Below are 21,281 nucleotides of genomic sequence, written 5' to 3' on the forward strand. Positions count from 1 at the left end.
AAATAATAATAATAATAAAAATGTCTAGGACCACAAATAAAAAATGGAATTATCTGCAGTTAGAATTAACTCCTGCTTCTCACTATGCTGTCTTACCCTCGCTCAGTCTATATTTTGTATTGAAATATATATATATAAATAAATATGTTAAAGTGAAAATTAATAATGAAGACCAAGTGAACAATGGCTGTATCTTTATGACGTCTTTGGTGTATGCATCCATACTTTTCAAAGAGTTGTGGACTCCTCACTCCACAGTTATCAGAAGTGACAATATATTGTACTTGAATAAATAAATAATAACTAAACTTTATTCCTAAATAGGTCCTTTCACAGAAGAAATACAAATCAAAATGATTTACGCTGAGAACATGATTTAAACGAGAGAGCCCTATTCTAAAAATAAAAGGATGAAAGTGTAAACAAAATAATATCCTAAAACAAGATTGCACTTAAATTCTAACTACTCAATTTTAAAAACCCTCTACTTACTACGACATCAAATTGTTGATTTCTGCATGACTCCATTTGCATGTGCAATTTTGACCAATGAGGTTTCAGTTAGTAATGACTTTCACTATTCTCTGCATTACCACTTGTTGTGAAACAAAAATGAATCTAGTCAATGTTGACAAACTGTAACGTACCATCAAACCTTGCAGTCCCCTTTTTTGTCACCAGGATGTTTCATATTCTGCCTCAGAATGATAGTCAGCTGTCCCTGGCTTGAGATGTTTTAGTGGGGCTAACCTGTGTTTATATCTAAATTACAGGTTGTTCTCTAAGTACAGCTCATACGTTGTTGTCATCAGCTGGCTGAGATTTAAGAGAAGTGGCAATTTTCAGCTGAAATCAGAAAGAAGTATCGATTGCACTGATGGAAAGTTCAACTCCCAGAATGAAGTATGGGTGTGATTTGAAGGCTTGGAACTGAACTAAGGCACTTTGATCAGGAAATCTGAGGAGGCAACAATTGTGACATGGTTGTCTTCACTGTAGATGAAAGGAGAGTAGAGGTAGTTTTTTCCCCCTCTATGTCTGTCTCCATCGTGCATTTTACAGTAAACAGTCTCTGACAGAGCTTCCATCTCTCTTTGAGATGCATGTTATCCTGGATTCAATCAAACTTGAATTTTGAAAAAAAGTACATTTTAATTAGTTCATTGTTCTTCGCTGTTTAGTCGAGATTAAATTTCATAGACACAGACAGCAGCTTTCATGTTCAGAAGTTTCGTGTGATGGATTCTCTTTGAATGTGCCTCTATTACTCATAAACTTCACAATGGAGTCCAACGTGTGCCAGCCCAACGTTAGCAAACCTCCCCATCTCCCAAGTTGTTCTATTCGTCATGGCTGATTATACAGCATGGACTGCCAAAATAGAGTGAGGCCTGGCTTTACCTCTGTCATTACCATAGTGTGGATATATAGTACATCAGCTCTCTTTCAAACTTCCAGGCTGGTGGCAGGCAGGAGAGACTTTGGCTGATGGGTACTGCTGTACAGGGCGTCAACCGCCTTCATTAATGATGCAGGAGACACTACCTCTTCTCTTGCCAAGACAGGCAGGCAGAGGAGAAGGGCCCCAGAACTGAACAGACCCATGGGTTAGCTTCTAACAATGTCCCCCCACCCCGCATGCCCAACACTCCTCACCGGCCTGCAGACTCACTCCAACTCCCCGTCTACCTCTTCCTGTACGTCTCCGACCGCAGCCAGGTTGAAACTGAGCCGGTCCCAGAGCAGCCAAGGAGGAGGCAGGTGAGAGGGAAGGGAGGTAGAGTGACAGATAGCGGTTAAGGATGCTGACCGTAGCTTCAACCGCACTTTACCGGCCAGAGAGATAAGCGACATCCTGTTGGATTGCCGCTTGTGAAGGGAGTTGGTCTTCTTTTTTGCACTGCCATTCATCTCTTTTTTTCCACGCATCATTGCTCTACTTCTGCATCGGCTTGTGCATGTGTAGTTATTTTCACCTAATGCAGTTTGTCCACCAGCTTGATTCAAGGTGCAGACAAAAATTTACAAGGGCTTAATCCAGGAGAAAGGTGCCATTTGTGATTAAAGCACAAAAAAAAGTTGCTTTTATTGTGTGCCATGACAGCCCTCTGGCCTTCTTTTATCAAAGGAGCTGAATGTACCAATGTGTTGCTCTGCCGTGATTAGATAACAACATGCTGTTATTCTGAGGATGTCATATTTTATATCTTATGCAACCATATGTAACACAGCCCCCAACTGTAAATACCTGTAAGGCTCTCTGGCTGCTGCGACTACCTGAACCTCGCAGCATTCATGTTCCTTCGAAAATAGATGCGGCCATTTTTTTTCTTCTTTCAGGAAACTGATCTGCAGCCGCAACTGAACTTGAAGTCTTTGAAATTGCTCTAATATTGTGCAATTAAAGGACTGCGGTTTGTTAAAATGTAAGCAGAGACCAATTTAAAATTTCAGCTGACGTGAGGCTGCTTTGTGTGGATGTAACAGAAGAGGTGTGGTACATCCCACCTACATCACTGTAATTGTTTGGCTGAAAACGATAACCCACTTTAGTCAGGTTTTGTTGCACTCAGCACAAACTACAGTGGTTTGTAAGACACATACTGACGTGATTGAAAAGTGTACTAACCGTAGGAGATGGTTTCTTATCGTGCAAACTATCTCTCTTTTTCTTAATTTCTTCCCCACCCACTCCAAGCAAATTGGGATTTCCATTTTAAGATTGCCTACCAAGCCCCTTTGTGAATAGAATCGAATTATGCTGAAAAGCACCGATTGATTCTTTCTGAGCACAATAGTTTTCATCATTGAAGCCAATCCCAGCAGGTTTCCCTGTACAGGTACCTATTGAATCTGGTCCAAGAAGTCATTGTGGCCATTTCATTGTTTCTAAATGGGTGAATGGGTTCTAGGATCAGGAAACACAGCTCTGAGGAACCGTGTCAGAGGGGCCCGACGTGAGATGTAGATGGGATGGCAGGGTTAAGAGTTCAGCCAGTACATGCTTGAGGTCTTGGGTATGCCTTTTACTGCTTTAATACACCAATGGTGTTGTCACAGAGTCTACCTAGAACCCAAGGGCCCTTTTTAATGGTGGCAATGAGGACTGGATTCCACCTCATTACGAGAGCTAATTTGCCACAAGGACGGAGCACCAGAAAGCACAGGTTCAGGCTCAAAGCAAAGCTGGTTGAGAGGTAGGAGAGGCTTTTACATGCATGGCACATTTTTGATGGAGGAGAAAGAAAGAGAGGGGGGTTATCCTGGAGGTGTTTGATAAATGAGCACCCACCATCCAGCTCTTTTCAGCCACCCACACACAGGCCACCCTATCCCCACCCACCCTGAGCTTCTGATTACCCTTTGAGGGCACTGTAATGTAGCCTTCATGGTCATAATCTTGGTGCATACACAGCACAGCGAAGCAGGGCAGGAGGCCCCACCCCAACAGTGATGAAAGGCAGAGCAGGTGAGGAGTTCACATATGCGCCCAGACTTTAATCAACTTTCCTGCAGACATGCAGTAATGTAAAACAGAAGATGAGAGGCCAATCCCGTCTCTAACACTATAACAATCCCCCTCCACGTCTCCCCTCTAGCTGCCTTATCACAGACTAAGGGGGAAAAGGGGGAACATTGCTTTTCCAACCCCACTCAGCAGCTACTGACATCAGCTGCCAAGTTTACAGGAGCAGGGAGGGGGGGGGCAGCAGAAAGCTTCTGGACCAGACTCAGACTTTGTCACTACACTGACTAGCTACCTGTGCTGACGGACAAAGAGAACAGGGGCACTCTGGGTAGTCCACAAAGGGTTTGTGTTGGATTTGTCCGCAGGAGCTGCTGCAAGTGATGTTCAGCCAGAGATACATGGATGAGATCCATGTGCACGGTCACACCAGCACTGGTGTTGCATATCAGTGGGGCTGGAGGGATGCCAGTCTGATGAGCTGGAAGCTAGGATTTTTTTAAAAAGTACCTTACTTTCCTCCCCTCATCAGCAGTACACTTAGAGACAGAAAAAAGAATCCTACACGCTCTTTAAGGCTTTGCTTTTAAACCAGATACGAGACAGAGACTGCGGAGGTCTTTTTCTTGCATTAAAATGTGTGAAATGTGGATCATTGCGAAATGTCACAGACGGTCATGGTCACGTCCCCCACCTGCTGATGAGCACAGACCTGAATTTCATCCTTTTTCTAAAGGCAACTTCCTCTGGCTGCAACTGAAGAAATTAGACCATTAACCGTAAGAAAAATAACAGAATTTTCTGTGTGTGAAATGGGCCTGTTAGCAGCACTGGTATGTGTGTTAATGTGGTATGTTTTATTAAAGGTATCTGTCTATTGTCTTTTAAAATGGAGCTTGCTTGACCTCAACCACATGACCGAACACTGTTGAAATATTTACCATCCGCAAAAATTGTCACTTTGCCCGTCATCCCCCGATCAGTCATCTGGCCTGTGTGACCCTCGATTACTTCCACCCCCTGCCTCCCTGTCAGGCCTACATGATCAGGCCCTAGTGGCTGCTTTTGTCCTTTTCCCCCCGTAATGTAGTATTTCATGCTTTCTCGCCCGATCTGCTCGATCAGCAGTATTCCCTCTGTCCCTCTGCACTTCCCCCTAGTTCACCCTGTCCATTTCCTCCCTCCATTGGTTTGACATACACGGTGGAGAGCAGAGAACTTGCTTTTTCACTGAGGTGGATTCAGTGCAAGTTTAGATCATGATGTGCTTATTGACTTTCCTTCGCCTCCCGTCTTTGAAGCTTGTCTTAGAATAATGGGGAATAAAGAGAAATGTCAGAATGATCAGAAAATTATATTATACTTGATTCTCCTGCTATTATCTAATTAAATTCATTCCTGATATTGTATCAGTGCTTGTCGCAGTGCAGATGGAACATAACAATTCCTTCAATGTTGACGAATACTTAACTGTTACAAAGTAATTATAAAATAGTGTTATTGCTGCAAAATGAATAAAAGTTTTACTAAAACAGTCAAGAGTAGAAAGATAATATGTAACATGAGGTTTGTGGATGAGATCAGATATAATCCTTCTGCTCTTTCCCTCCATCGTTGGATAAACACAGACAATCTTCAAGCTCTCTTTATTTATATCCTTAAGACCAAACCCAAACCTTGACTGTATGTTTTTCTTTTGAAGATCCCTTCCATGGATTAAGGTGCTCCTAATTGACTCAATTATCCCGTCCAGTCAAAGTTTGAAAAGTAAAGTGTGGGTTGCGAGGACTTTTCTGGCATTAAGTCGTCATTGAGGGGGCACGCAGGCCCAGTGTATTTACTGCCAGAGCCCGCGTTTATCCGACCTGATGCCTCTAATGCGGGTATTAATCTCCACAATGCTTTCTCCCTCCAATATGGGTCGTGTCATCTCTGGTTAGTGGAGTCTCCTGATGAAATTGTCCAAAACTCCACCGATCAATCAGGCTTGCCGAGGGATTGATTTTCTTTCATCTTTCTCGTCTTCTCTTTCTCTTCCTGCCCCTCTCGATTCCGAGGCCTCTGATGTTTCTCAATGTAAGACGAATGTCGCGCAGAGGGTAAAAGAATGGCTTGCTTTGACCCACACCTACAAAACATTTAAGTTTTTTTTCTTGCTTTCTTTCCCTCACCCTTTTCATCATCATCTCTTTTCTCTTCAGACTTTGGTAAAGGAAGCACTTCTGTCATCCAGATGCTCTCCCCCTCTGTCTACAGTAGCTCTCCCCGCAATCTCTTAAATTTACTTCTCCAAATGGTAACTAAGTCCTTTCATTTGTTCTCTTTCTCTGGCTAAAATATGCATTGTAGGAGCAGAGTAGTGAAAAGGCTACAAGGCAGGCATACAGGCAGGTCTGCCCCCAGTTTCCCTGTTTGGCCCGAGACGGCATTGCTCGGCAGATCAACACACGCCCCTGCCCCCCATTTATATGGGCCTCACGACTTTCCCCATAATGAAATATTCACAGGTCACTGGTTCCCTGAGAAATGATGGGGGTCAGTCAATTGCTTTTCAGCGAGTAATTTTCTCCCCCTTCAGACGGCCCTGCTTGTCGTGTTGACAGTCATTAGCGCAGGAGGAAGGCTGGATCGAAGCGCAAGTGTGACACTTGTCAGACAGTAGCAGTCTTTAGCTCCTCTGCCTCTCTTTTATTTCCTGCCACCTTTTCTTCTTCTATTTTATCTATCTTTTTACGCTCCTTTTTTGTGCACCCTGCTGCTTTTCAGCTTGAAGTCAGCTGGGTAAATTGTGCAACTGCGCTGTTTTTTCTTTTTCATATTTCTTCCAGCCTCTATCTCTCCTCTTTTTATTTTTTTTTGTTGGTCAAGCTGGTAAATTCCACCCAGAGTATTGCCTTCATGTTACTATGTAAAAATTAGCTGGCTACCGGTCTTCTAAATGTCCCTTCTTTGTGTAATGATTCACTTTGAAACGAGGCCATCAAAAGCCAATCAAAAGAGACACTTCAAATTTGGTGATTGGTGATTAGACCTCTGGAATTCCCAGGGAAAGTTTAGCCAAGGCTCTTTTTTCTTTATGACTCGGCCTGACCTTTAAAGATATTACCATTTGACATGATGAATGGCGCGCAGAGGGGACAGAGACTTTTCCTATTAACCAGCTACGGTGGTGGGAGATCGCACTCTTTCCTTAATCCCACCCCCCTCCCTGTCCTTAAAGGCACGTCAAGCAGTGACATACTGTAGTGTTAAAAATGATGGTGGGTTTGAGTGGGGGTCTTCGCTGGTAAAGGCACCACAGATGGCTGGCCTGACCCGGAGGAAAACTCCAATTAGCTAACAGTAATGGCTGGGCCCGGTGCCTTGTGTCTGCAGGCAGCCACAGCGCTGACCCTTAGGCCTCACGTTCCCTCTATCTGCTGCGATGTGATGGAGAGCTGCAGAGCAGCCATGGCAATCTGTTTCCATTGTGTCAGCTGCCACATAGGAGCACTGTTTTCCGAGCCTCAGCAAACACAGACACACATGCACGTCTGTGTACTTGAGTTACACCAATATATCCAGCTGATTTTGGCCTTTAAATAACCACTGGAGATCTCCAGACAGGCTTGATATGATGCAGGCTTGTTGCATTTGGACAAAAACTTGTGTTCAATTAAATAAAAGGGGCTTGTTAACTCTGCAGAGGAGGGTTTTTGGTCCAATTTGGTGGTGGTTCTGGTTGTTAGCCAGCAGGATAAAGTATCTGAAAAACTAGTGGAATGTGGTGACAATTTAGGACATGGGCCAGAAATTGAAGTGATTAGTTTTAGTTTTTTTTACTTTGTTAAAAAAAAACTCCCTATATCCTCATGAAGTACTACACTTATCTGAAATAAAACTGAATGGCAAATGCATCCTGTAATTGTTTGTCACCATCTGTATTTTGATCCAAATCTTATTTAGTTAGTGCCTTCATCATTAACAAGAGTAGCCTTCTATGGCTGTAGGTTGTAACTTGCAGTATACAGACACTGCAGCATTAGCATTTTGCTGTTGCCATAATCAGGCCTACATATCTTTTTCTTTTTTATTTATGCATTTGCCTAACCATGCTAAAACACTGAAATCCAGTTGTATTTTTACTCTTCAGATGTTTTATGGTTCATTTTGGATCCATTTTGCAAAGCATTTTGCAATTTGCAATTTGTGGGATTAGTTACTTTGCCACCAGAAGCACTGGGTTTACCTTTACAGAACAGCCAATAGAAAACAGATATAAAACATTTCCTCTCAGGTGTATGTGATACCTTCAGTCCATCTCTTTCACTGACCAAGTGGTCAATATTTCTTAATCCTGTCATTGAAAGATTTGGCTGTAGACTGAAACATGCACATAAATGGAAACATAAAGACCAACTCATGTATAGCCATTTACATGTCCACCATCAGGACCAGATGAGGGCAGACAGACTCATGAGAGGAGCGGGATCACAGCATTTGTGGCTCACAGAAAGGGCATAGAAGTGAAACGTCTGGATTTGGTTGAGAGGTGACAAACTACAAACATTTCTCACTCATCATTCTAACTTGTACACAGTAACTGCCTGTCAGTTTGCACTTTCACTTCATTTCCTACTTTTCACTCGCACGTCATGTCACTGTTTTTTGCATTATTACACTGTTTACATCTTTCATGCTGCTACAGAATGCACACAAGCCCTTTTTGTCTCTTCGACAACATTATTTCCTTTTGCAACAGGCTCATTTTCGGGTTTTCCGGCATTCTTAAAAATCTCAAACATTGATTAGGAGCCTTGATAAAAAAGAATACAGCTGCCTCTTTTTCCATAATGTAAATCAATGTTTATAATCCCCTAGTTTCAGGAACAAATTCTTCACACTCGGCCTTCAACTGTAGTAATTTCCCTCTGAATAAAAACATGACAACTTTATTTATATATTTGTTTGCTTGCTTGCTTGTTTATTCATTCATTACTTTTTTTTCCTAATTCAACACGTGTTTGCTGAGTGTGCAACCTCTTTTCACGCATCGCCCTGCAGTGCTCTCACACAGCATGTTAACTCTTAGTGCAGTCTCAGTTTTCTGCTGATGGCCACCGAGCAGCTCAGTTGGGGGATAAGTGATTTGCTGAAGGGCACGTGGGTTAGAGATTGTAACTTAGAGGAAAGGTAATTTATCTGCCAAAACTTTGCGCTTGCAGCCAATATGGGGAATTATATTTGGCAGAAAAAAATTTCTAAATTTCAGGTTTCTGCTACCACTGATAACAAATGTATTAGAAATGTACAGGAATTATACAGTCAATGAAAAATAGCAGGCATATAGCAATAGTTTTTCTAGATCCTATTTAAAGGACAAGTCTGGTGTTTTACTATATTTCTTTTATTGTCAACAAATTCCATGAAAAGACCAAAGCCATCAGTTTGTTAGTTCATATACTACTTTCTGACTTCCCTAACCCTGTACCTCCATAAATCTTAAAAATGGTTCACAAATTTATAGTTTAATTAAAAAAAAAAGATTCAGTAATTTCCCACAACAGCTGACCCCTTTCGTTTTCAGCAAACAATGAAGGAACATGTCACCCAGTGCAGAGTGACAACACATAGTGGTATCAAATCATTGTTAGTTTTGGTATTTTCATGGGATCCGCTGACAGTAAGAGTGATTTAGAATATCACCAGTCTTATCATTATCACAGCAACAATGCTACTTATTTTTGCAATCTCATATTTATTCTACGTTCTGTCTTGAGCATATTGAATAAAGAGAAGCTGCCCTACAGTTCACATCTAAATGTCACTCCCCTCATGATGTGCCATGCAGTTTAGCCTCTGCGTCTGTTTGAGGGGGGGGGGGCAGCTGAAAGCCCCGTTATTACAAAGTTTTTCCTTTAAATGAGTGGTGATTAATGAGGAAAGATAGATCTCTGCTTCCGCTTCTTTACCTCTGTATCCCTCCTTTTTTTCCCCTCTCCGCCGAGGGGGCAGATGTTTATGAAGAGTAGATTTTGCAGTGCAGCAAAGCCAAATACACAGCCTCGATCAGAGAGCAGAGCTGTTTCAAAGATGGTTTGATCTTGTTTAGATTTTGATAAACATGACCAGAATGTCTTTCACATTACTGTGTGTGTGTGTGTGTGTGTGTGTGTGTGTGTGTGTTTGTGTGTGCACGCAGATTATTTTACATGTAAACATGGGACCTGCTGTGTATCAATATTACAGCTTGTGTCAACATGTAAACATTGCACGGCATCAATCTTGCACTCTGCACAAGTGAACAGAGCTATTATGTTAAAAGCCCATTTGCCCGACATATTCTTACCAAAGATGGCCTCTTGCAGTGGGAGGAGTCGCATCCAGCAAGTATCGATAGGCTCATTGATGGATTGATTGATGGTCCCCTGTGATTTATCGATTCATCTCAGTTTCAAATGAGCTACGAGTGCTTTCCTGCCCAGAGGAAAACAACACAAGCCCTGTAATGAGAATTCACCGACTTATTTTGAGGCGCACGGCACCATGTACATTCTCCCGTTCGAATCTGATCTTTTTTTGGAGGGAGAGATGCGCTATTTGAAATTGAAAATAAAAATTGTTGCATGGTGTTGTGCTGTGAGATTTAGAGAAAGATTCACTCAGGCAAAGCACTTTACCCGATCACTGTACAAAGTCAATCTCCTCCTCCCGAGGTTTTAAGAAGAGGATCGGGGCGTCCTTAGGTAGTTAAAAGTGCATCGACTGTGGATGGGCTAGTGGGATGTGTAGATTAATGCAGTGGAAAGCCATCTCTCAAAGTGCTTAGAATAATTAGAGTCAGGCTTCCAACAGAATGGGCATGTCACTGGAGGAAATTGTATTTTTATTTACTGTGTTGGGTCTCCCTTGGCCTCCCTCTCGCTCTGTCTCTGCCTCTCTCCATTTGTACGCCGGCGGAGCTCAGTATTCAGGAGCCGGGTGTTTCTCAAAGTGTCTTAAAGGTGCTGTCAGCGCACCGTGATGCATCTCTTGGATTTGTATCTCTGCGTGTTTCCACGTGTGGGCGCACACCATTTGTATTCTGCACGGGCATTTGTATTCAGGACTGGATCCAAGTTCTGTAGGTGTGCATATTCACCTATGTATCAGAGCTGGCAACTACGTGTGTAAATCTGCTGCATTAGCTTCTGTTTGAACTGTTAGATGTGTAGATATATGTGAGGGCGTGTGTTTTTTTCTTCTTTGGATGCGTGCAGTGGTGGAAAGTACCTGAGTACATTTACACAAGTAATGGGATTATACAACTTTTAGGTACCATGGTATGCTACTTTGTACTTTGTACTAGGAATTCTAGGTACAGGAGTATATTTGTCATAAATGTAGATCATTTTGTCATTTAGATCTGTTTGCAGTTTTTCTGTTGATTAGTGTCGAAAAATTTTCATAAAACTACTTTGATTCAGTGTTTTATCACAATAAAACATGGAAACTTCCAGGGGGCAGGAATGCTTTTTTATAGTCACTATATAGTGTGCCAGATGATGAAAAAAATAGCACTTACTGCCCAGTTAATGACCACTGATTGCACGCTACTTTTAAGAATACATTGTTGGATTAATTTGAGTACATGAAAAAGGCAATAATCATTCTCAAGACATTCAGAAAACAGTACAAAATGGTGAACACACTGTATAGTAAATAGTGACTGATGCCCCAGTAGTAATATAACACTCAAACACTTTTAGCACAAAATAAGTACTTCAGTTTGCAATACATTTTGCTGATAATACTGGTATTATCTAGATCAAGTATTTTTTACATTGTAGTATTGCTATTTTTACTTTCATAAAACATCTGACATCACTTGGGGTGGGGGGCTGCATGTTGCATGCGCACCAAAGTGTAAAGGCATTTCCCATCTCAGAGCAGTGGACGCTGGTGGACAGCGGGGCAGGCCATTGATAAATTGATCACAGTGAAATTGTGGAGTAGTGAGACATGCTCTAAATCCCTCCCCCATCACCACATGTCCCCCCCCCCCCCGCGCGCGCGCACACACACACACACAGCAAGGCTCTGGCATCAATTATTGTGGATTGCGTGGTTGACAGAGTGTAAACCAGGTGCCAGCCCTCAATCCAATTAAAGAGATTTAATTGGAGAAAATAAATGGAGTGTGTCCACAAAGTGCTGGGTTGTCCACATTTAGAAGATTTTTTTAACATTTCTGAAAAGTAAGGTTTTGTTTATGAAAGACCGATTGAATCTAATAAAGCCTCGAGGCTGTTGCTTTTCCCAGACTGCCTTGCTCCACAGGTCAGTAATGCAAACAATCCAATTTCTCCCGTCTGAGAGCTGTACTGGCATGTAGAAATGGGATTATTATCTAAAATGGGCCCAGCAGGTGTTTCTGTGATACAGTGTAATTTAAGGAGGGTGATAGTGTTTCGTGTGGTCCAGGCTTAAATTCCCAGAGATACTTTTAAAAGGAACATCTAACAAATAAGTTGGCAGATCTGCCTCTCTGGCCCATTAGCGTTATTACCACAGATCAGGCTTCATAACGGGGCTGTTTCCTGAACTGATTTCCTGTGCATCAACAACAGGATCATTGTCAGTTTTCTGTATGAGACGACAGCCATCACAGTTTGAGGAGTTCGCGGAGCTAAAGAGAGGCGTCTAAAGCGGTCAGGTAGCACTCATGGTGGTCCCCACTTTTCCACACCCAGCTCTTTTCTATCCAAATTTGTCCCCAGGGATAAGAGAGTGTAGCTCATCCCCATCGCCATCCCCTGCTTCGACTCCTCACAAGGGACAGACATGCATAATTCAGGATTGTTATCTGTCTGCTGCTAACCCCCTTCTTCCCCCTCACACACACATGCACACAGATCTGCAATGAAACAGTCTGACTGCACATCAATGATTTACCAGACAGCACCCCTCCCCACCTCCCCCTCCCCTCCGTTGAGGGAATCATATGGAGACGACAGAGACTCCACAGGCATGCAACTTCCTATAATTGGAAAGGAAAAAGGGCGAGTGGGGGAAATGCTGTATCAGGGATCTGGCGAGAGCGGCATAGGTGTTCAAACAGCCATTCAGCAGTGTCAACCAGCAGATGGGCGACTGGGTGCGTACGTTGGCCCACTCGTTAGCCACCGGGGAGTGGAAGTGAGAGGCAACGTAGCGCCAAGGGTTTTAAGAAGGAGAAACACTTCAGAGTTTGTATTCATCTCTGCGGAGAAGACAGATTTTAACTGTCTGAAATGCGGCAGCAGTGGGACTGCAGACAGTTGCCTTAGCCTTCCTAAAAAAAAAATCCCTCCCAGCTTCCTGCTGCGAGCATCTCCGTTTCCCCTGGTTGCCCCTGCTTTTTTATCCTCTAAATTCTCCTTCTCCCTTTCTTACCACACTCACCTTTTCCTTTCTTAAACATCACAGGAACAAATCAGCAGACAAGCAACTGTACAAGTTTTCTCAAGCTTTCAAGAATTACCACCATTTCATCATGGATAATCACAGTTAATAACCCTTCTCATTAAGGAGACGAGAATCACGGGTCATTAATATTGTTAATATCTTCTCCCTTTCCTTCTCTTCTATCTCTCTTATTCCCCCTCTATGCGTGCCAGAGGGAGTGGAAACAAAAGGATGACTAAAAAAGAGCTTAGCGCGACAGTGATTAACCGATACGGGTAGATGGACTGATGAATCAAAGTTATCTCTCAAATCTTAATAACTGGAATTAGCCCCTGATTAGATGAGCTTTGGCTACAGCAGGGAGTAGTCGGCATTTTCACTTCAAAGAATCCCGCCCATGTAAACCTGTCCCCCTTCCACTGCAGAGCAAAGACAAAAAAAAAAAGATTCAGTGAGGCAAATAGGCCAGTGGAATAAATTACAAAGGGAGTCATAAGAGAGCAAAGAGAATGATGGAAAGCAGAGATAACATCAACAACAATGTTACACCTGTTCTCCCAGAATGTGGTCATTGTGGTGCCCTCTTTTCCGTTTATCTCTCTTTTTCAGTTTTACTCCTTTTCTAACGTGCTCGGGGTCCAGTGGGAGGTGTCAGAGTCTTGACAGGGTCATAATGACAGTGGAACTCTCCTTCATTTGCATATGTTTGCCACTGTCACAGCGGTCAAGGAATGTCATGTCGAGATTCCTGCATGCTTAAGTAATGGCATTTTGTCCCCACGAGGAACTCTGGCCCTCGTATCATAATCCCAGCATGTGGAAAAAAGACTGAATTAACATGACAATCAGCTGATTGTAAAACAAATGTTGGCATTTTTATCCCCTGTAGAATTTTAAAAGGCTCATCTGCATTCTTTATATAAGAGCAGTACACTGGCGTGACGATCATGTGGAATTGATTTACAGGTTTGTATGACCAGAATGACAGAACATGGCACTGTTCACTTATCAGTTTTCATTTTATTCAGGTCTTTATCTTAGTGATCAATAGCAATCTCTAAGAAGTCGTTCAGTTTGGGAGGATTTTTAATAGAATATATGTCAATATCACTTTGTTCTGACAACTTTAGAAGAACTAAACACAGAGAAGAGAAGTAAATGGAAAAAGTTCTTTGGTGGGTTTGTGATGGGGTCAAAGCAGCTTGGTGCCTGTTCTCACTAATAAATGAGTCTAAACACCAAACTGGATACATCCCACAAGTTAATCCAAATTTTGACACCCAGTCTAGAGTAATTAGTCCCAGATGTAAATATCTGTTATGCAACAAAAGAGGCAACAGCAGTGAAACAGACAATTATCTCCTCTTATGGCGTTGGCAAAATACTATGAGTCTAACCATGTGTAACTGATGGCTTTTTCACAGGGCCTCTAGGCTTATTTGGATGTGTTTTTGTCTACTTATTTATTTATCGCCATTTTTACCATGCAGAGCCTGAACCCAGACAGAGCTGTGGCTGAGACAGACAGGTTCATTACATGTCACAGGAGTTCAAAGTGATCCTCTGTCTACTCTGTTTATTAAGTGGCGCTCTAGCGTCTCTGAGGTATAGTAACACTCGCAGTCGCATTGCTAAGAGCAGTCCCATCTCAGTACGAGGCGCCATGTGCAGCGCCTCCGCTGCAACGTAATGAAGAAATCAACAAGGGATTGAGGAAAATGAACTCTCTTTCTAATACCTCCATCCAAGGCCGTGGAGCAAATAAGTGCTCCCAATAACGAGGAAAAATCACGTTAGAGGGGATGAAACATATGTGACATGTGAAAGCGATTAAGCCTCTTGGAAAAGGGCGACAGAAACATGCACGAAATCTAAATTGACTTGGACACGGAGCGAAGACACTGAGTGTTTATTTTCATGAATTGATTTTTCCACAAATGAGGTGGAAAAATGGAAAGACGGGAGTTTGCTAGGGAGGAAATGTGAGAGAAAACAATAACCCTCTCCCCAGCCTATTTGAAATCATAAACCTACTGTAGTGGTGAGGAAGACTGGGGTTTTGTTGAGGTGGGGGTGTGTTGTGAATCTGCATTAAATTGGGCTGCTTCTCCACATCTCCCTGCTCTCTCTCTCTCTCCCAACATCGTGCTGTAATTGGTTGATAGGGGGAGGGGAATAGCCATTGCACCAAATATGTGCCTCATCATGAGAAACTCAGCTGAAGGTGTTTTGTTTTGTTGTTGTTGTTTACTTCTTATGAGTTTCTTTTTTCTGGCTCACCTTGGATTCACTGTGTGGCATGTGGTAGTAATTAACACATGCTGCAGCCTCTGGTGAGTGTTAACAGAGAGACTTGGAGTAAGATCATGTGGCTCGCCTAATTAAAATGGACCCGGCTAGACATCCTTTATTTATGCGCCTTCAAGACAAAATGAATGCCAGTTGCCTGTGGAAATCATCTCAGGCCGTCTTTTCGCTGCCTGCCTGACTGTCTGTGTGCGGGGCTACAATTAACCGAGCATCAGCAGCAGAGCCGGGGACAACAAGAGGCTTTCATGCAGCTGGCTGAAAACCACTCAGTGTTTCGTTTGTGTTGCATCAACTGATTGCCGTACGTTGGCCTCCGCTGAGCTGCACTACACTTTTCCACTATAAACTCTGCTCGCGTTTGTGCTGTGACGGCCCAGCAGGATTTGTCACAAGTTTGCTACTGTCACTGTCAGGCGGTCATTAAAACCAAATGAGCATTGTTCTAGAGAGGTACGCTCAGCGCATGATGTCTTGGATGAGACACTGTAAAGCTTAAGATTCACTTAGAAAATGTTATGTCATCTGTAATCTGACAAAGAAAGTTGCTTGTGTACATTTTCCATGAAGGAATGAGGCAGCGATGCTTTATGTTAAGTCAACATTTAACTATTCATGTGGTTTGGATTATGCAGAAACACTGCAGAGCTGTTCATAAATCTATTTGAATTGCTTAGTGTATAGAATCAGGAGGAACATTTCTTGCTTGAGACTATTAGTGTCACACAGTAGGAACCATGTAAAGTATGAAGGCCTTTGCTGAAAAATGATCCAACCTGCATGTGACTGTGCTGAAGCCATAAAGCTGCCCACTTCATCATGGCTGAGATTGATCAGCCTGCTCCCATTTGAGTGATTTCCCTCCGGATTCAATGAAACACAATTAGTCGCCTGCAGTATTTTGCCTTCACGTTGCTCTTTGACCCTCCATCGCACGAATGAGTCAGTGCAGCACTCTGCCGATATGAGTTCCTCCTAACAGCTCCTGTATTTGCACAGCCCATCTCCTCTTGGCCTCTCAACACTGTCCCTCCCATTCTGCTAAAGAGGATCACAGATCACTGGCGAGAAGCCAAGCCGTTGTACCTGCTGAGATGCAATGTAGCCTTGACCATCTACACCGGGGTTAGCACCAGTGAAAGTCTCTGTCTCTCTCTAAATACTGTATGCTGGGACTGGCAGCCTCAGCAGTGGGCATTGCCTCAAAGCCTTCCTGACCTCTTTGGCTCCTGATTCTGACTGTAAAAACAAAAACTCCGCTCCAAAAGTGATCTCCTTAAGTAAGGGTTTCCAATCCAATTTTACACAAGGAGAGTGCTTAAGATTAGAGATAGTGTTTTTATTGTGCTCTTCAGTAATAGGAGTAGAAAGGGTGAAAGGAGAGATGGAGGGAAGGAGGGAAAGAGGAATGGAAAGGATGGGAGATCGATAAAGGCTGCTCTCTCTGGTTGCCTTTATTCTTCGTCGTCGTGTCCGTGGAGATGAGGTTTAGGCGGCTCATGGCAGCAGGCCATGTAAGGGGGGCATTAAAGTGCCGCAAAGGGACCTGCTCTTTTCCCATAAACAGGCCTGCAGGTAGAGAAACACTCACCAGGATCCCAATATAACAACAACTCGTAACGCTCGTTCGCAGCCATAATGAACAGCAATCTATTTCAGTGGAATGAGATGTGCTGTGTACCTGACTGGTTTGTCATGGAGGGCTTTTCATTAGGCACCATGGATTATCTTGATGACGGCTAGTCAGCCCGAGCAAAAAGGGCACGTGGTTGCACTGGGACAAGCACAACTCCCCTGATTTGCATGGGCCTTTTTTCTTCTCCCAGTTCATTTCCAGTTGAATAACTCGTTTGTCACATACATCAGAGGAAGGCGAAGATCATACGAGAGCCAGTGTTACTTTGTGTTTCACTAATGAGGTCTGTACTCTCCGCCTCCTTGCTTTTGCCTTGCTGCCCTTTGAAACAGCAACGACATGGTGCTACAACACTCAGTAGTTCTCTTTCTCCAAAACCGAGCTCCAGGCTGTTATCCTGTTTGTGTGTCACTTGGCCCTGTCTCACTCCTTTGCACTTGTTTAAGGCTCAAATAGCTACAGACCCGACACAGATACACTGGCCTGTGTGCCCTGTGACTGTAAGGATTCAGATTATGACCCCAGCACAGAGGGATCCGTGAAGCCAGATGACGATTTAACAAGTTTAGTTCAACATGGAATGACAAATGACAGAACTGTGGCATGAAGAAGAAACAATACAATGACCAGTACTGCTAGCGAGGAAAGTAAACTAAATCATAGATTTCCCTAAACTAAGCTGAACTGTCAAAGAAATAGTCGAGGATATAGCAAACAAGAAACTATAACCAGAAGCAGACAGAATAAAGCACCCATAAAATGTCATGTTCTTAAGGCTCCTGTTCATGACCAGATAAATATCCACAGAAAACAAGCTAAGAATATAGTCAACACTTGCTGGTTAAAGCTACAGTCCAAGTTTACATTCTTACACACTGTCTGTTCACACACATTAGTGTCCTGATTTATAACCTGGGATATGATATTTATATGGAACACAAAGCAACCTGGTTATTCAGCTCTGTGTATACATGATACACAACATTTTCCAGGTTTTTGGCTATGTGCATTAGTACAGGTGTGTCTCTGACACCTACACATCTTAGCCACTAATTTTTGTTACAACTACTTTGTTATCTTAACAGTTGAGGGTGAACCCAATCTGGCTTCTGGCTAGCGTGACACCGCTGCATTTATCACATTACTGGATTTGGCTTTAATATGTTATCAGTGGTATTGAAAGACCAGAGGAACAAAACTATTTATCTTCAGACTTTCAACTTCATTTCAGCATGTAGATCAGCATATTTTGCTTTATTGATCAACTAACATTGTAGGTTGAATTATGAACAAACTTGTGCACATGGTAGTGATCAGAAACCCAAAATAGCACCATGTCGTGGGGGCATGTTGCTACAGGTGTGACAGCTTCTCAGATGCCAAAACACTGCACAGCTATTTATATTACAATAAAACAGAATTTTGCAACTCAAATAATTTTAACAATCGCGATGTATACATTAGAAAAACATAGTTCACATCACAAAGTAATCTACCAGCACAGTATGCCTGCATGTATTTGACTGGCCACAGCAGTGCATTGCAGGATGACATTGCAATGCATTGCTGCAAAGGCTGAGACAGGTTAAACCTTTTTGCCGCATGACTCTGTGTTGTTTTGCTGGAGCCCTCTGCATCGAGACCCCTACTGTGCAAATGCAGGGGTCTCGTTGAATAAGTAATGAGAAGCCTATGTTTTTTGTCAGCCTATCTATTGTGCAACAGTAACCCAGATTGAATCAGAATAACCCATCTTGCACAATGAGGTGTCTCAAAACCGGGTTTATCCTGAATTCTGACATTTTTGTCCTAATCACAACCTGTAAACACACTCAGTAACTCTAAGTAAATCCTAAATAACAACAATCAGGACCATGGGCTGTGCTCTTGACAGTGACTAAACTAAAAGACATAAGTGAAGCTTTGATCTCCTTAATGACGTGAACAGTGTTTGATGTACAAACAGTCAGACACAGCACCTTCATGTTTCCAGGTTGCTGAGCTTTCTGTCTCTGCTGGACTGTTGCGTACCGATGTGTTGATGTTTTGCACAGGATGGTTAAAAGGAGGACACCGGATCTGGTAGTACATTCAGCTGTCATACCAGGAGGTGCATCTTTTTTTTAGGTAACCAACCCCGTTCGCCTTTAAAAGGGGCGCTTAGAAGTAGAAAATTGCCAACATCAAGAGCTTCCTTGAATTAGGATGCCCCGCAATGCAAGTGTGTTATATAATGCCATGACTGGAGGGAGAGGAAAAGTAGAGCACAGGGGTAGAGATTAAAAAAGTTTCTGCATAAAAAGAGAGGGGGGAGGATGAGATGAGCATGAAAGGAAAAGGGGGGTGGAGGGATTGAGGGAGAGACAGAGGAGATAGAAATACAGTATAATGAAAAAGAGAAGGGGGATTAGGTCAGGCAGGAGTGAGGGTCCACTCATACAGCAGAAGCGGCCTTGAGGCCCCGCAGGCTGCGGGAAGCTGGTCAATCCTTCTCCTCACTCAAGGCTTCTCTCTTTTTTCATTTAGATAATGGAGCATTTCCTTAATTGGCAGAGCACAGTTTAGGCCGAGGTTTGTTTGCCAACACGTCAGAGTAGAATTATTTCCACTACATTTACAGCATAGTGTTGCTCAGCTCTCTCATTAAAACCACAGCCTCCTCCTGCCCAGATAGAGCTTTCTGTAGAAATCTGCAGAAAGAGGCCAAACACCACAGCAGCAAGAAAAAAGACGAATAAAACACATTTATCTCCTATCTCACTATCCCCAGCCAGCTTGTAAAGGAAGAGACAGAAACTTCTCTATCTGTTTACTGTTATTGTTTTTCTCCAATCATAAAACCTTACTTCTGGCTGCTATTGTGTGCGTTTTCCTCCCTCTCTGTTATCTAAAGAGTTATGCATTGAGCTCGCATGATCTGTATCTTCAAATTTGATTGAGGGTATTTGCAGGGGGTGTTATTGGATTTCAGTGTTATTGTCTCACCTTTTCCCTCTGTGTTTTTAATGTTGGGATGGATATCCGCTCCAACAGCACTGATCTCACTGTTCTGCTCATTAGTCTAGATTCGCAGAGCCTAGTGCTTCGCAACAATAAGACATGCACTTCTGTAGTCCAGCCATTACAGAGTTTAACAATGTGCACCAGCCAGAAAAGTCCATTATTTCTGCAGCTCATCATCTCCAGCATCCACACGAGACAAAGGGTCTGTGAAACTGCTCCATTGCAGGGCAATCTATCACTTAAGTCAGGAGCAGAGACTAAAAAATCATGTGCTGTGTAGATACCACATACTGTGTATTCTGGAAGCATAATGGAAGAATGCGAGTTCTATGAATACAACTAGGTCGTGGTATCTCTTTCGCTATCTCTTTTTGGGTATCCACTCAAATGTGTCTCCAATGAGTACTTAAAACCTTCAAGTACAAAAAGGTGGCATCAAATGGTTAACAACACATAAGATACTTCTTAATTTAAAATTTTGCCAGTTTTAGACATAATTATATGTTGAAATGTTCTTGTACGGCTACTTAAAATTTTAATTAACAGGAAAGAGGTATCCAAAAAACGTACTGTTACCAAGTATCATTGCACCTGTATCAAACAATTCCAAATGATGAGACAAAGGCAGGGATAGTGAGCAGAAGGAAAGCTCATAAAGCGAGACACAGGTTAATGTTAAAAGTAGGAAAGTGGAGCTTGGAGAGGGAGCAGCTGCTAGTTTAACAGACCTGTCATTGAAATCAAAGGCCCTAATCAAAATTTTATCAATTAATTGATCTTTCCTCTTGTGCTTTGCCATGAGTGCAGTTGAGATTCCCCCTGACTCTTGCCCCTCCAACAGCGAGCCATGCTCTACAACATAAACTGTGTTCATTAGCAATGATCAAGGAATTCTCTAATCTGAGCTGAGATGTGATATGATGGCTGTTTCCCCCTGACTTAGTTGGTTTGCAGGACAACTCTCCCCAGTTGCCTTCCAAATCGCACTGGTGAACTTTCACGTCTTTCATGCTGCCTGTGCAATCAAACAATGCACTTTAACTTTAATCTCAACTATAGTTCTAACACTTGCCTCCTGTTGTGTGTTTCTCACAGGGTAACCAAGAGGCCACTAACCCCCCAGAAGCAATGGCCCAGCCGTACACCCCAGCCCAGTACCCGCCCCCCCCACAGAATGGTATCCCCGCAGAGTTTGCGGCACCACACCCGCTTCCAACGCAGGACTACACCGGGCAGAGCCGGGTTCCTGAGCACGCCATGACCCTCTACACGCCCACACAGACGCACAGCGAGCCGGCCGGCACTGACAACAGCACGCCCGCCATCACCGCCACCACGACCGCACCGGTCAGTGTCCATCATCTGCAAACACTGTTCTCAGCACGCTGTCAGCAAGTAAAATATATTATTATTATTTTTTATTTTGTTGCATAACATTGATTAACAAATGTCTAGAGAAAAAGT

General features: G+C 43.0%; 1 protein-coding gene across 3 annotated transcripts in view; it reads left to right on the top strand.

The window, feature by feature from the left end:
* LOC123961410 (RNA binding protein fox-1 homolog 3-like) overlaps positions 1 to 21,281 on the top strand; it is a 496,038-nt gene that overhangs the window by 441,048 nt on the left and 33,709 nt on the right. For 2 of the 3 annotated variants that reach the window (XM_046036789.1, XM_046036799.1), the window contains one exon: positions 20,913 to 21,164. In XM_046036789.1, coding sequence (XP_045892745.1) covers positions 20,913 to 21,164 — 252 coding nt within the window. Of the gene's footprint in view, positions 1 to 20,912; positions 21,213 to 21,281 lie in introns of all 3 variants that reach the window. The other variant, XM_046036780.1, reaches the window with a different exon arrangement.

This window comes from Micropterus dolomieu, linkage group LG02 (assembly GCF_021292245.1).
Source record: "Micropterus dolomieu isolate WLL.071019.BEF.003 ecotype Adirondacks linkage group LG02, ASM2129224v1, whole genome shotgun sequence".
Taxonomy (NCBI): domain Eukaryota; kingdom Metazoa; phylum Chordata; class Actinopteri; order Centrarchiformes; family Centrarchidae; genus Micropterus; species Micropterus dolomieu.